Below are 15,086 nucleotides of genomic sequence, written 5' to 3'. Positions count from 1 at the left end.
TATTTGTGGTTCTTAACCCACTGAGCCACAATGAGAACTCCCTAGTTCTACTTGATTATGCTCTAAGACCTCTAATGTATTATTGAACTTGATGTGCTGTTATTTGAGATTTTTGTATCTGTGTTCATCAGGGATATTGGCCTTTAATTTTCTTTGCTTTTTTTATTGTGACATCCTTGTCTGCTGTTGGTATGAAGGTAATGCTGGTCTTATAAAATGTGTTTGGAAGAGTTCTACACACCTCTCCCCCCATGATATTTTTTGGAAGAGTTTGAAAATATTGGCATTAATTTTTCTTTGAAAGGTTGATAGAATTCACCAACCTTTGGTAAAGTATTTTGTTTTGGACTTTTGTTTGTTGGTTGGTCTTTGAGTACTCATTTTTCTTTACTCTAGTATTCTGTTTGTTCAAATTTTTTGTTTTGATATGATTGACTCTCATTAGACAGTGTGTTTCTAGGAATTTATCCGTTTCTTCTAGATTGTCCAAATTTTGGGGATTTCTTTGTTCATAATAGTTTCTTTTATCCTTTGTATTTCTGTAGAAACAGATTTAACATCTCTTTCATTTCTTTTTCTTTATTTGAGTTCGGTCTTTTTCAGGTAAGACTAGCTGAAGGTTTGTCAATTTTTTAAATTTTTTCAAGGAACAAGTTCTTAGTTTCATTGATCTTTCCTATTGTCTTTTTAGTCTCTATTTCATTTATTTCTGCTCCAATCTTTATTATTTCCCTTCTTCTACTAACTTTTGGCTTAATCTGGTTCTACTGTTTCTAGTTTGTTGGGATGTTAAGTTAGATTGTTGAGATATTTCTTGTTTCTCGAGGTAGACATTTATCTCAATAAATTTCTCTCCTAGAACTACTTTTATTGCATCCCATAAATTTTTTTTTTTTTTTTCTTTTTGCTATTTCTTAAGTCGCTTCCGCAGCATATGGAGATTCCCAGGCTAGGGGTCTAATCGGAGCCTTAGCCACCGGCCTACGCCAGAGCCACAGCAACGCGGGATCCGAGCCGCGTCTGCAACCTACACCACAGCTCACGGCAACGCCGGATTGTTAACCCACTGAGCAAGGGCAGGGACCGAACCCGCAACCTCATGGTTCCTAGTCGGATTCGTTAACCACTGCGCCACGACGGGAACTCCGCATCCCATAAATTTTGATATGTTCCATTTCCATTTTCATTTGTTTCAAGGTACTTTTTAATTTATCTTTTGATTTCTTATATCTGTTAAGTCCATCTGGTCTAACATGCCATTGAAAGCAGATATTCTTATTGATATTCTGTCTGGATGTTCTATTTATTGATTTAAGTGAGATATGAAAGTCTTCTAATATTGCATTTTCAATGTTATATCCTTTTGTTGTATTGACCCCTTTACCACTGTTTTACATATTTTAATTTTTTAATTATACCTATACCATTATTTTTATTTTTTTAAGTCTGTTTTTTCTTGTCTGATATACATATAGATACTCCAGTTTTCTTTTGGTTGCTGTTTGCATGGAATTTCTTTTCTCTATCCCTCCACATTATTGTGTGTGTGTCCTTACATCTAAAGTGTGTCTTGGAGTTCCCTGTTGGCTTAGCAGATTAAGGATCCAGCTTTGTCACTGCTGTGGCTTGAGTTGCTGCCATGGCAAGGGTTTGATCCTTGGCCTTATAAATTGTTCATGCCACAGATGTGACCAAAATAATAATAATAATAAAGTATGTCTCATGTTGGTGGCATATAGATGAGTCCTTTATTTTTATTCACTCAGCCAATCCATGTCTTTTGGTTGGAGAATTTAGTCTATTTACATTTAAAGTAATTGCTGATACTAGCATCCATGAGGACGCAGGTTCAATTCCTGGCCTTGCTCAGCGGATCAAATATCTGTCGTGGTTGTGGCGTAGGCTGGCAACTGTAGCTCTGATTCGACACCTAGCCTGAGAAACCCCGTATTTTAGGGTGTGGCCCTAAAATAAATAAAGTAGTTGCTGATAGGTATGTGCTTGTTGCCATTTTATTAATTGTTTCCTGGCTGTTTTTGTATTTTCTCTCTGTTTCTTCTTATCCTGCCTTTTTCATTTGTGGTTTGATGTCTTTGTTTAGCAATATATGTATATTTGTATCTCTTTATCTTCTGTGTATTTATGCTGTAGGTTTTTGCTTTGTGATTACCGTGAGACATATTACAGATTTTACTTTTATAACAATTTAAGTCTCATCCCATTTTGAAGCTCAGCATTTTTCCTCTCTCCCCTGCTCTCCACATTTTATGTTTTTCATGTTACATTTCACATTTTTTATCTTACGTCTCCCTTACCTAATTAGACTTGTTTTTACTACTTTTGCCTTTTAATCTTTGTATTAGCTTTATAAGTCATTAATCCACAAATTTACTGTATATTTGCTTTTCCAGTAGGATTTGTTCTTTTATATGTGTTGTGATAACTAAGTAGTGTCCTTTCCTTTCAGCTTAAAGAAGTCTATTTAACATTTCTTATAGGCTGGTTTAGTGATGATGAACTCCTTTAGCTTTTGCTTGTCTGGAACACTCTCTTTCAGTTCTGAATGATAACTCTGCCAGGTAGAGTATTCTTATTAGGAACTTTTCTTCTTTCAGCACTTTGAATCTATCCTGCCACTCCCTTCTGGCCTACAAAGTTTGTGCTGAAAATTCTGCTCAGAGTCTCTTGGCGTTTCCTTGTATGTTTCCTTTTATGTTTTTCTGTTGTTGCTTTTAATATCCTCTCCTTGTCTTTAACTTTTAAAAGATTATTTATATATGTCTTGCTGTGGGCCATTTTTAGTTTATCTTATTTGGAACTCTCTGGGCTTCCTGGATTTAGATATCTGTTTTCTGCCCCCTTCTCCTTCTTTTCTCCTTCTAGAAAACCTATAATGTGAATGTTAGCATTTTCATTAATTAGGTTTTATCCTGTAAATTCCTTAAACTATCTTCATTATTTTTTCTTTTTGCTGCTGTGATTGGGGTGAGTTCCAGTAATTGTTCTTCAAGTTGATTGATCCTTTCTTCTGCTTCATTTTTAGTCTTCTCTTGAACTCCTCTAGTGTGCTTTTCAGTTCAGTTATTGTATTTTTCATCTCTGTGAATTGTATTTGGTGCTTTTTTTTTTTTTTTGGTTTTTTTTTTTTTTTTTTTTTTTTTGGTTTTTTTTTTGTGTGTGTGTCTTTTTAGGGCCGCATCGCGGCTTATGGAGGTTCCCAGGCTAGGGGTCAAATCAGAGCTAGAGCTGCCGGCCTATGCCACAACGCAGGATCTGAGCTGCCTCTGCGACCTAACACCATAGCTCATGGCAACACCAGATCCTTAACCCACTGAGCAAGGCCAGGGGTCAAACCTGCAACCTCATGGTTCCTAGTCGGATTCGTTTCCACTGTGCCACAATGGGAACTCCGTATTTGGTGCTTTTTTAATGTTTTCCATCTCTGTTGAACTTTCACTGTATTTATCCATTAATCTTCCCAGTTCCATGAATATCTTTATGATCATTACTTTATAAGATAAAATACTTACCTCTATTTCATTAATTTTTTCCCCTGAAGTTTTTACCTTATTCTTTCATTTGGGACATGTTCCTATTTCTTGATTTTCCTTGACTCTCTGTGTTGTTTTCTATACAGTAGATGAAACAACCACTTCTCTCAGTCTTGAAGGAGTGGACTTATGCAGGAGATGAAACTTTTCTTCTGCTTTGCCCCAACTATTGGTCATCTTTCAAACCTCTATGCTTGTCTAAGCAGCCTAATATATTTTTAATAGCTCCTGATAGTTGAAAATGTGCCAAGACCTCTCACTGTCCCAAAGTAGATTTCATCACCTAGATTCAAGCTGAGTAGAAGCCAGGCCATGAGGCAGCAGGTTTTAAAAGTATGTAGATATAACATATATAGTGTGAAGCGCTGCAAGCATAAGCCCCACTGGTTACCAGAGCAAGGAGATACAGGGGTATACCTTCAGCAGCAGCCGCAAATATCAGGACTCCAGATGAGTGTATACATAATATAAGCTGCTTTCTAGGAAGTAATGGTGAGCTGGAGCAAGGCAAAAGGAGAGTACCAAAATGACATCCAGTCTGTGTTCCTTGAGAGCAGCTGCACATGCCATTACATGTGTGTCAAACTTGAAGCCTGGCCCTCAACCTGAAGCTGCAGGACAAGTAAAGTGTCTTCTTTCATGGACTGGGGAATGTGCTTCCTTCAGCTGCCTGTGTGCCATGACCTCTGTGTGACACAGTTCAGTTGCTGCAGTCCCATGTGACCTAAGTACTCAAGCCCTCCGGCCACCAGAGCCAAATGATCAAGGGATCCTGGGCTCCAGTTGCAAAACCCAGGGTATTAGACACAAAAAAACAGGGCACCAGATACATGTAAAGCTTCCCATCAGGAGACACTAGTGCTCTGGAACACTGCAGAAGGTGAGTGTGAAGATAGTGCCCACCCTCTGAATCTTTGACAAGGATTACGTCAGCCCCTAGATGTGTTTAAATAAAACACTGCCCCTCGTGCCACTGTCACAATGGTTAGCTAATAGGCCTTCTTCACAGAAAGACTGAATTCTTAGATCTTTTGCCTCTTGCTGTGCTCTGGAGGTGGTAACTGGTTTAGAACTCTTTCTACATGGGTTATAGTCGTGTGAGAGCTGCAAAATAAGTAAGTACTACTGGTCACAAAGCCAGGTGAAGTAAAAGTGTACCCTGGCAGCAGTCACAAAAATGAGGGCAACAGATTGATATGAACTCCATTCTGGGTTTCACTGATTATTAGAGTTCTGAATGATCAGGAATGCAAGCTCCCCTGGCCTGTCTAGAGCCAGGTGATCAACAATCATATCCTGGGCAGCAGCCACAAAAATTAGGGTGCCAGGCACATGTACAGGCTCCATTCTGGGAGATATTGGTGCTCTGGAGCATAGCACAGAGAAAGTGTGAAGATGGTTCCCTCCACTTTTCATCCCTAGAGAGAGTTCCAGTAGTGTGTTAAATTAGGTGCTTGCCCTTAGGCCATGTTTTAACATAATAAGCAAGTAATCTTTATTCACTTTAAATTTGTTTGTGTCAGGCTGCCTCTGATCTGGGCCCTAGATGGATGAGTCCAAGTTGTGCAGGCCCTTTCAGAGCTTTGTACCAGATTTATACCACCTTGTGGGTCTCGGGATGACAGCTCTGTTGGTTTTCACAGTTAGTTGTTTGAGGGGGCTTATCTCTCAAGTGCATGTCTTCAAGGTGCCTGATGTGGGGTTTCAGCTTTTCACTCCTCAGGGAGAAGCTCTGGATTTGAGTTCCCTCTCAGTTATATTTTGCTCTGCTCTAAATGGGATTTGTTTTTACACCGTATTTAGTGATATTTTATGCTAGCCTCTGCTACCTGTTTTGATGTGGTTTTCTTCTCATTTGCCTAATGTGTAGTCATCATTCAGCTAGCCTTTAAGTTTTTGTAAGAGGAAAATCTTTCATATGTAACTGTAGATTCATTGTGTCCATGAGAAAAGGTGAGTTCAGGATCTTCCTACATTGCCATCTTGAACTGGAACCTGTCCCTTCGTTTATCATGTATGAGGATACTCTACAGATATTTTCATATCAATCATAGATAACTTTATTTTTTTATTTTTTAAAATGATTTTTTCCATTATAATTGCTTTACAGTGTTCTGTCAATTTTATACTGTACAGCAAAGTGACCACTCATGCACACATGTATATATACATTCTTTTTCTCACATTATCTTCCATTGTGCTCCATCCCAAATGACTAGATATAGTTCCCACTGCTCTACAACAGGATCTCATTGCTTATCCATTCCAAAGGCAATAGTTTACATTTATTAACTCCAGATTCCCAGTCCATCCCACTCCTACCCCCTCCCCCTTGGCAACCACAAATCTGTTCTCCATGTCCATGATTCTCTTTTCTGTGGAAAGGTTCATTTGTGCTGTATATTAGATACCAGATTTGTCTTTCTGACCTGTTTCACTCAGTATGAGAGTCTCTAGTTCCATCCATGTTGTTGCAAATGGCATTATTCTTTTTATGGCTGAGTAGTATTCCTTTGTGTATGTATACCACATCTTCTTAATCCATTCATCTGTCCTTGGACATTTAGGTTGTGTCCATGTCTTGGCTGTTGTGAATGGTGGTGCAGTGAACGTGTGGGTGCATGTGTCTTTTTTCGAGGAAAGTTTGGTCTGAATATATCCCCAAGAGTGGGATTGCTCAGTCATATGGTAGTTCTATATTTAGTTTTCTAAGGTACCTCCATACTGTTTTCCATAGTGGTTGTACCAATTTACATTCCCACCAACAGTATAAGAGGGTTCCCTTTTCTCCACACCCTCTCTAGCATTTGTAATTTGTGGACTTATTAATGAAGGCTATTCTGACAGGTGTGAGGTGGTACCTCATAGTAGTTATGATTTGCATTTCTCTAATAATCAGTGATGTTGAGCATTTTTTCATGTGCTTGTTTGGCCATCTGTATATCTTCTTTGGAGAAATGTCTATTCAGGTCTTCTGCACATTTTTCAGTTGGGTTGTTGGTTTTTTTTGTTTTTGAGTTGTGTGAGTTGTTTGTATATTTTAGAGATAAAGCCCTTGTCAGTTGCATCGTTTGAAACTATTTTCTCCTCTTCCCTAGGTTGTCTTTTTGTTTTTTGGTTTTTTTTTTTTATGATTTCCTCTATTATGCAAAAGCTTGTCAGTTTGATTACACCCCATTGGTTTATTTTGCTTTTATTTCTGTTGCCTTGGGAGACTGACCTAAGAAAACATTTGTAAAGTTGATGTCAGAGAATGTTTTGCCTATGTTGTCTTCTAGGAGTTTGATGGTGTCTTGTCTTACGTTTTAAGTTTTTAAACCATTTTTAGTTTATTTTTGTGCATTGTGTGAGGGTGTGTTCCAGATAGCTTTTTAAAAAATATCTCCATGGAAACCATTGACTTTGAGTCAGTTAAGAGAGTAGTGATTTGTCATAGCAAGACTTCCTGCATATAGACCATGGTTCTGCTATTGGGAAACCCTTTTTTACAAATTGCTAAATCTCTAGGTACCTCAATTTTATCATCAGTAAAATGGGAGAAAAATTGTATTCTGAATAAAGTTGTTGTGAAATTTAAGTGCTTACTTACCACGATGGCTGGCAGATGGTGTGCACCAAAATGTTGGCTGCCAACCACCATTGTCATTATCATTACCATTTTTGCGTATTTAATCTGATTCTAATTTTGGAGTATATGTTTTTTTTCCCTTTTTCTACCGTTACAAACAGTGTTTCAGGGAATAATCTTGTGCGTTCATTATTTTGCACATGTGTCATTTTATGGATGCTTTGCAGCAAGTACAATGTCAAAGCAAACGAATATGTAAATTTATTTTTTACTCATCTTTTAAAATTTTTTGATTAGGAACTTATGGTAGCTTTCTGATGTTACTTCTGTTTCTGGAACTATTCATAGATTAAGATGACAATTTTGAAAGTCCTTCCTTTAACTTTATTAGAAGTATAATCCTGTCAGGAGGGCCTGTTAAAGCAACCTTTTATTTTTTGATATAGAATACATATATATTGGTTGGTTATTCTTTTAGGATTCTTATAGATAAACTTGTTAGTATTTAAGAGAGTAGAAGATAATCTTTATTCTTTTTTTCTATTTATTTTTGGGTATTTATATTCCCATGAATCTGAATTATTTAAAATACTCAATTTACCTTTTTTATTCATAATTTAGGGTAATCTTCTATTAGAAATATTCATTTTTAAGAAGGAAGAATTGAAAGTTGAACTGAGATTAGCTTTTTAATTTATTGTGAGTATTAGTCTTGAATTACAAAAAGATTTTTTTCTTTATTAGTGAAAGCTTAGTAGGACAGAGGAGCTTTAAGATGTCAGGCCTTTTTCAAGGCTCATGGAAGAATACAAAGATCAATAAGCAGTGGTCTCTGCCATACCATTTTCTAGGGGATAAGCTAGATGGGGGCCATTTCCAGGTTAGAAATGTAAAAAGGGATGAAGAAGAATGCTTGGATGGAGCTTTAGTCAGGTAAATGACTAAAAGTAACCAAAAGAAATCAAAATAAGTAATCAGACAGTGCAAACATAGGCTGCTATAAAAACCAATAAAATAAACAAATGCTTTAAATAGAATAGATAGGATGTTTCTAAGGAAAGACTGATCTAGCAGCTAGGAGATCAGTAATGGGAGGAAGCAGTTTCAGTACAGTTGTTGGTTCCAATTGGAGAAGAATGAATAGTTGGAAAACAAGTAAATAGACTACTGTCTGCAATAGTCAGTGTGTCAGTAGAAGAAATTTCTTCCTTAAAAATCTCAATAACAATCTTCTGTTCATTTTCAAAATTGTTTTTAAACATGTGGTTTTATTTTATTAGTAATTTTTATTTTTATATTGTAGTCAACTTTATTTTTATTTTATTTTATTTCTTTTTTGTCTTTTTTTTTTTTTTTTTGCCTTTTTCTGGGGCCACTCCCACGGCATATGGAGGTTCCCAGGCTAGGGGTCTAATCAGAGCTGTAGCCTTCAGCCTACGCCAGAGCCACAGCAGCGCGGGATCCGAGCCATTTCTGCGACCCATACCGCAGCTCATGGCAATGCTGGATCCTCAACCCACTGAGCAAGGCTAGGGATCAAACCCAGAACCTCATGATTCCTAGTCGGATTTGTTAACCACTGAGCCACAACGGGAACTCCTGTAGTCAACATTAAAGATGCTAAGCATGGGGTGGTTTTTTTCATATTGCTTTTAATGCTAGTTACTGTTCTGTTGCCTTTTACTTTACCATATTAAATTGATGCAGTGAAATGATCCTCCCTTTATGAACTAACATAGCTAGTTTATTGAAATTATAGTTACGATTTCACCGTATGTGAAAATTGTTGTGTCACTTGTGGAAATGAAGTGGCTGAGCATTATTTATACTGGAAATATTTTAACAGTGATATGTGTAACTTATTACTGAAGTAGTAGGATTAGTGTTGTCCTTTTTCTTGAATTTTTTAAAAATCAGTTTTTCCAAGCTCTAATTTCGATGCATTGAAATTCACACAGTTGGAATATACAGATTGATGCCTTTTGACAAATTTGACAGATTTAACCATGTAATGACACTTGATTTAAAATATAAGATCTTTCCATCTCAGTAAGAAGAACAATTAATTCTTTCCATGTTTAATTATTTTAACATCTGATTTTACCTCTTTTGCTTATTTCTTAGTCCTTAGGAATGTGATAGTGCTTATTAAGAGTATTGTGAATTAACCCCTGAAATTAACATGCTTTTTATCTCTGAGAATCTATTTCAGATTGATAGAATATTTCATGACTCATAACAAGGTTAAATATAAACAGTATTGTTTAATGTGAGTAATTTTAAGAATATCTAACAGGGAATTCCAACTGTGGCACAGTGGGTTAAGAATCTGGCATTGTTTTTGTGGCAGCCTATGTTTGATCCCTGGCTTGGTGTGGTGGGGTAAAGGTAAGGCTCTAGCATTGCCACAGGTGTAGTTTAGGTCATACCTGTGGCCAGAAACTTCCATATTGCTGTGAGTGTGGCCAAAAAGAGAAAAAAATAATAATATCTAACAGAAAGTTACTTTTATTTGAGATCATTTATAATCAATTTAGCATATTTCTTATTTAATTTTTAAAAATCCTCTGAAAATGAGGCTTATTGTAGTGCATAAACAACCTGTCTTCGACACTTAAATACTCTCTACATTACTGTTTTTGGCATTAAAAAAAATAAAATCACAATAAAAAGTTTCTCATTTTGTTTAGGAAACTGCATATTGGGGAAGAACTCTCTAAAATATTTTTCCTTGCTACAAAATTTGGTTGTGATGATTTTTGTACAAGTATAAATGTAATAAAATTCATTGAGTAATTAAAAAATAAAATATTTTTCCTTTTTGCTCACCTTCCAACCTAGACTGTCTCATTTCTTCACATGAGTTTAGGGACTACCTGTTGGTGGTACCTAATTAATGAATTCAGCATCCTGAAAATGAATGAGAGCTATGTATCAATAAATAAAATGTGGGAGTTTCCATGGTGGCTCAGCAGAAAGGAATCTTAACTAGTATCCATGAGGACGCAGGTCTGATCCCTGACCTCACTCAGTGGGTTGAGTTCCGGCGTTGCTGTGAGCTGTGATGTAGGTCACAGATGTGGCTCGGATCTGGCTGTGGTGTAGGCCAGAGGCTGCAGCTCCGATTGGACCCCTAGCCTGGTAGCTTCCATATGCCATGGGTTCAGCCCTAAAAGGCAAAGTAAATAAATAAATATATGATTTAAACTGATTCTGATTAAAAGATAGGGCAGATACTGTTTTTCTCATTTTATAGTTTAATAAAAATTAGGTCAAACTAAGTTTAATGTGTCAGATGTGCTATTTTACTTTTTGTTGGGACTCTGAATTAAGATCACACTTTGACTTGTAGTGGCTATTCTACTGCTCCATGATCTTTCCTGTAAGAGTACAATACATTTCAGAGACTCTGCCCCCTTATATTCCTTATTGTGACATGAATTGGAGCTGGGAATCACTGGCCAGGAACCTTGCAGAGGGCATAAAGTGATTATTTTCTTGCTGATTTATTGTGTGTTATTCTTGTGACTTGTAACCTGAGTATTTTACATTTATACAGGTGAAATTGAACTTCATTTAAGTACTAGGCCAAAATTTTCTGTGCCTAAGTTCATTTTGAACCTCATTTCAGTTTCATTAAAGTGTTATTTTTTGACATGGATTTTCTATATAAACTGCTCTTACATTGTAAGAGTGATAATATTTACATAACCATATTTGAGATAAAAATAAAGGTAAAAGTAGGATGAAAGAATGAGATGAGAACTTTTTCTTTGATCCTTATGTAGAAGTTACTGAGCAACTTTTCATGTTCGGAGGAAGGAGATTTAACTAAACTGTGTTGTTAGATTAACGGACATTTGGTTTTAATTTATAGAAGAATATTCTGATGATAATAAAAAAATAGATAAGAGGGAGCCTTGAAGGGAGATAACACTCTCTGTACTTGGATGTTTTTAAAACTAAGGCAGCCAGCTATGTGTCTGGATAGCACCAGTATATATTTAAGTCAATCCTCAGGGCCCTCCCTACAATTTAAATTCATTGTTTTATTATGTCTTTGTCTTTTCCTTCTCCAGTTACACTCCTCTCATTATTTTTTCTTATACTTATCTAATTCTTAGTATATTTAGGTTTTTTTAAATGTCTAAAGAACTTTGAAATTCTTAAACAAGGTATTCCTTTAGAATAGATTGAAGTTTGAAAGAAGGGAGAAAAACCCAAAAACTTTCATACAGAACTTTGCAAACAGTGATCAGTTTAAATTCAGTTTTTAGCATGTGATAGAAAAAGATTAACCATAAAATCTGTTGTTCCACAGGTACTGTGAGAATAGAGATGTTTCGAAATATGCAGAATGCAGAAATCATCAGAAAAATGACTGAAGAATTTGATGAGGTATAGCATTTCAATATTTATACAAATTGCCTGCTTATACTTGTAAATGGCGAATTTGATTATTTTAAGTTTTGTTTTGATTTGGTGTTTAGCATAAGAGAAGATATACTATTTTCTCATTTATATAATCCATGCTACTAACTCCAAAATTAATCATCTTTAGAAATTTTATTTCATTGCATGGAGGTAGTAGCACTGAATGTTGACTGATGGCTGACAAGGATAAGAAAATTAATGGTATGAGGTAGAAGTCGATTCTTGATATTCATTCTTGAAGACCATCTAAAATTGCTGAATTTATAAATATCTCCAGCAGTTTCGTGTTCTGTGGAATACTAGTCCTATTAAATGCTTTAAAGAAAAAAAAGTTTGGAAGTCAACAAAGTGTGAGCAGGCTGCCTGTTAATACCTATCTTAGAGATTGTCAAAGCACATTATCTTATTTAATTAAGGTTCTTAGAAATTCTAATGGAGAAAAACCTCCTTACCTTTATTTAATACAGAATTCTCCAAATTATTTTACATGGAATCCCACCATTGTCACCCCATCCCCTTTTCTCATTTTCTGTGTGAGAGAGTGAGTGAGTGTGTGTGTGTGTGTGTGTGTAAAACTTGACCTTCTATTCAGGAGACTCTGCTTCAGATACTCTGATTTCCATTTAGAATGCAAGTTTTCTTTGCTAGTCTTCACAAATTAATCATGAAGAAATAATTTCTTTCTGCATAATTTTCCATTTTCATTAATATAGACTGTCAGTTTCACACTGATTGTAAATGTTGGATATACTTTTACAGTTTTATTTCTGTATTGTATTATGATGAACTCAATTTGTGTCATGCTTTAGGCCACCATTAATTCCAGTTTTAAAATTCTGCCTTTGATTTAATTAAGATTTCTATTTTCTGATAGGTGTTCCTGTTTCTTGAATTTCAATAGTAACAACAAAGATTGGTTTTCTTCTAGGTCCACTCCCTCCAGTAGGATAGGCACAGGTTTTTTATTATTAATAGCAGTAGTATTTATTTTTAATTGAAAAGTACTATAAACACATGGTAAAATAAATACTCAAACACAGGTTGCTCGATGTATGTCTTTCTCTTCAGCTGTTCACCTTAACTCTAGCAGCAATGCCAAAACATTTTCATGTACATATTTGTAGAAATATTCTACTAGTGACTTTCAGACTGTGTATATAGTCACATTTTATGGGAGAAAGGGGTGACTTTAAATTGTCTTCTAAGCAAATATTCCACAATCGTTTTTCTTAATTTCTTGTAAAACCCTGAAACTCCAAAACCTGGACTCAAATGACATGAGGCTATTTACAGTTTTTATTTATCCCAATCATTGTGAATATCTACATGTCTGGCTGTTAAATATTAATGTTCCTTATTACAGGGAGCTGCCCCAGATTCTGTTGGGGTATGATGGAATATAAGGTATTAACTTCTAAAATTCAAAAACTCTTGGATTCTGAAACATTTCTTTGGGACTGTTTTTCACTGAAAAATACATATTTTGTTACTATTTGAGTTTTTACATGGCAAATAGAAAGTAGCAAAACCAGATTAAGGTGCAAGTAGTAGGTTTACTCACCAGCTACTATACTACTACGCTAGGCTTGCAATACAGCTGATTCAGATCATAGATTAAAAAGTAGTATACATCTTAGACCTTCAAGGCACTATCGTATGATAAAATGATTATTAAGAATTTAAGACAATAGTTCCTAAATATTGTTTTACGTTGATATCACATGGTTATACTGATACCTGGCTCCCTTCCATATCCCCCAGACACCTTGATTTAATTTGTAAGGCGTGTGACCTGAGCATAGGATGTTGCAAAAGCTCACCAGGTGATTCTAATGTATAACAACTATTGAGAACATTACTCTAAAGGAAATAAGAGAAAGCAAGATTTAGTTATAAAAATATTCATATATGAGAATAAAATGAAGGGAAAACAAGTATGAATTCACTGTGAAAATGCATAATGAATAGGAAATCATTGCTTCATAGTAAGATTTTTAGAAAACTAGAGGAAAATGAGGAATTCAGCAAAACGAAGCTCATTGTATACCGAAGAAACGATCCTGTGAATATTATCAAAATAATAAAGTGTTACCAAAAGTGATAACTATAGCAAATGAAATTATTCAAAAGGCATTTATTTTGTATTCCTAAATATTTTATCCCAATATTTGAGGTTATTGACCTAATCAAAGAAGACTTTTAAAAACCATTATTCTTTTTTTTTTTTAACAGTATATCTAACACAGTTTTGATTATTACTAGAATGTATTCATTTTAAAGAATTAGGTATCTTCTGGAGTTCCTGTTGTGGCTTAGCAGGTTAAGAACCTGACTAGTATCCATGAGGATGCTGGTTCAATCCCTGGCCTCGCTCAGTGGGTTAAGGATCCAGTGTTGCTGCAAGCTGTGATGTAGGTTGCAGACATAGCTCAGGTCCCATGTTGCTGTGACTATGGCATAGGCCAGCAGCTAAAACTCTGATTCGACCTCTAGCCTGGGAACTTCTAAATGCCATGGCTATGGCCCTTAAATAAAAGAAAGTTAGATGTCTTCTAAGACTATCTATTTTGTCTTCAATCACTTTAGTAAGATACTGATCTTTTGCTACTCTGTATACTCAAGAAACTGCATTTAAATGTTTGCTTATTGTTAAATGTACATTATTTTATTAGGTTGTTTTTTTTTTTTCTTCAAAAGACCATGTAGGTCATTTAGTCTCCTGGGAGTAGAAGGAGGTTAGTTTTGATAAATCATATTTTGTGATAAACTTCTGAAATATCTGATAATAAGAAACATTAGATCCCAAGATCCTAGAAAAATGCGTAGTTCACATGGAGTAGCCATTAAAATGCTGTTAAATGGGAGTTCCTGTCATGGCTCAGTGGTTAACGAATCCGACTAGGAACCATGAGGTTGCAGGTTCGATCCCTAGCCTTGCTCAGTGGGTTAAGGATCTGGCATTGCCATGAGCTGTGGTGTAGGTCGAAGATGTGGCTCATATCTGGCATTGCTGTGGCTCTGGCGTAGACCAACGGCTACAGCTCCCATTAGACTCCTAGCCTGGGAACCTCCATATGCCATAGGTGAGGCCCTAGAAAAGACCAATAATAATAATAATGATAATAATTCTGTTAAGTGAATGAACATATTGTATTATAAAGAAAAGTAAAGGTGAAATGACTTAGAAGTCATTTTGATTGAAAGTGTTTTAAGTTTAGATAAAATGATCCAAGAGTATCTAACTGCCTGAAAAAGTAATGTACCATAGCTACTATTCCTTACTACTACAAACTGCTTATAACCCCGTTATTAGGTAACGTTTTTTCTTGGCTGTGCCCACAGTATGCTGAAGTTCCCAGACCAGGGATCAAACCTGTGCCACAGCAGTGACATCACCACATCCTTAACTTGATAGGCCAGCAGGAAACTCTCAGATAACCTTTTTTTTTTTTTAAGGCCCTACAAATCTGCACCCAGACAGAAGTGCTTTGTAATTGTAGTATCAACCCAATTTAGAAATACATTAATTCCCA

The 15,086-nt window shown here is 35.8% G+C and overlaps 2 protein-coding genes across 7 annotated transcripts in view; one reads left to right on the top strand and one right to left on the bottom strand.

The window, feature by feature from the left end:
• The window catches only part of IL20RB (interleukin 20 receptor subunit beta), a 991,209-nt gene that overhangs the window by 458,954 nt on the left and 517,169 nt on the right, over positions 1-15,086 (bottom strand). The gene's annotated exons all lie outside the window — the stretch shown is intronic.
• Positions 1-15,086, top strand: part of STAG1 (STAG1 cohesin complex component) — a 420,442-nt gene that overhangs the window by 224,833 nt on the left and 180,523 nt on the right. For all 6 annotated transcript variants that reach the window (XM_084989804.1, XM_084989803.1, XM_084989805.1 and 3 more), the window contains one exon: positions 11,441-11,517. In XM_084989804.1, coding sequence (XP_084845930.1) covers positions 11,441-11,517 — 77 coding nt within the window. The remainder of the gene's footprint in view (positions 1-11,440; positions 11,518-15,086) is intronic.

The sequence above is a fragment of the Sus scrofa genome, chromosome 13 (assembly GCF_054392235.1).
Source record: "Sus scrofa isolate SSC_HxYL_T2T_F1_AM1 chromosome 13, Sscrofa_HxYL_maternal_Yorkshire_Landrace_v2.0, whole genome shotgun sequence".
NCBI lineage: Eukaryota > Metazoa > Chordata > Mammalia > Artiodactyla > Suidae > Sus > Sus scrofa.
This window is presented reverse-complemented; position numbering and strand designations above follow the sequence as displayed.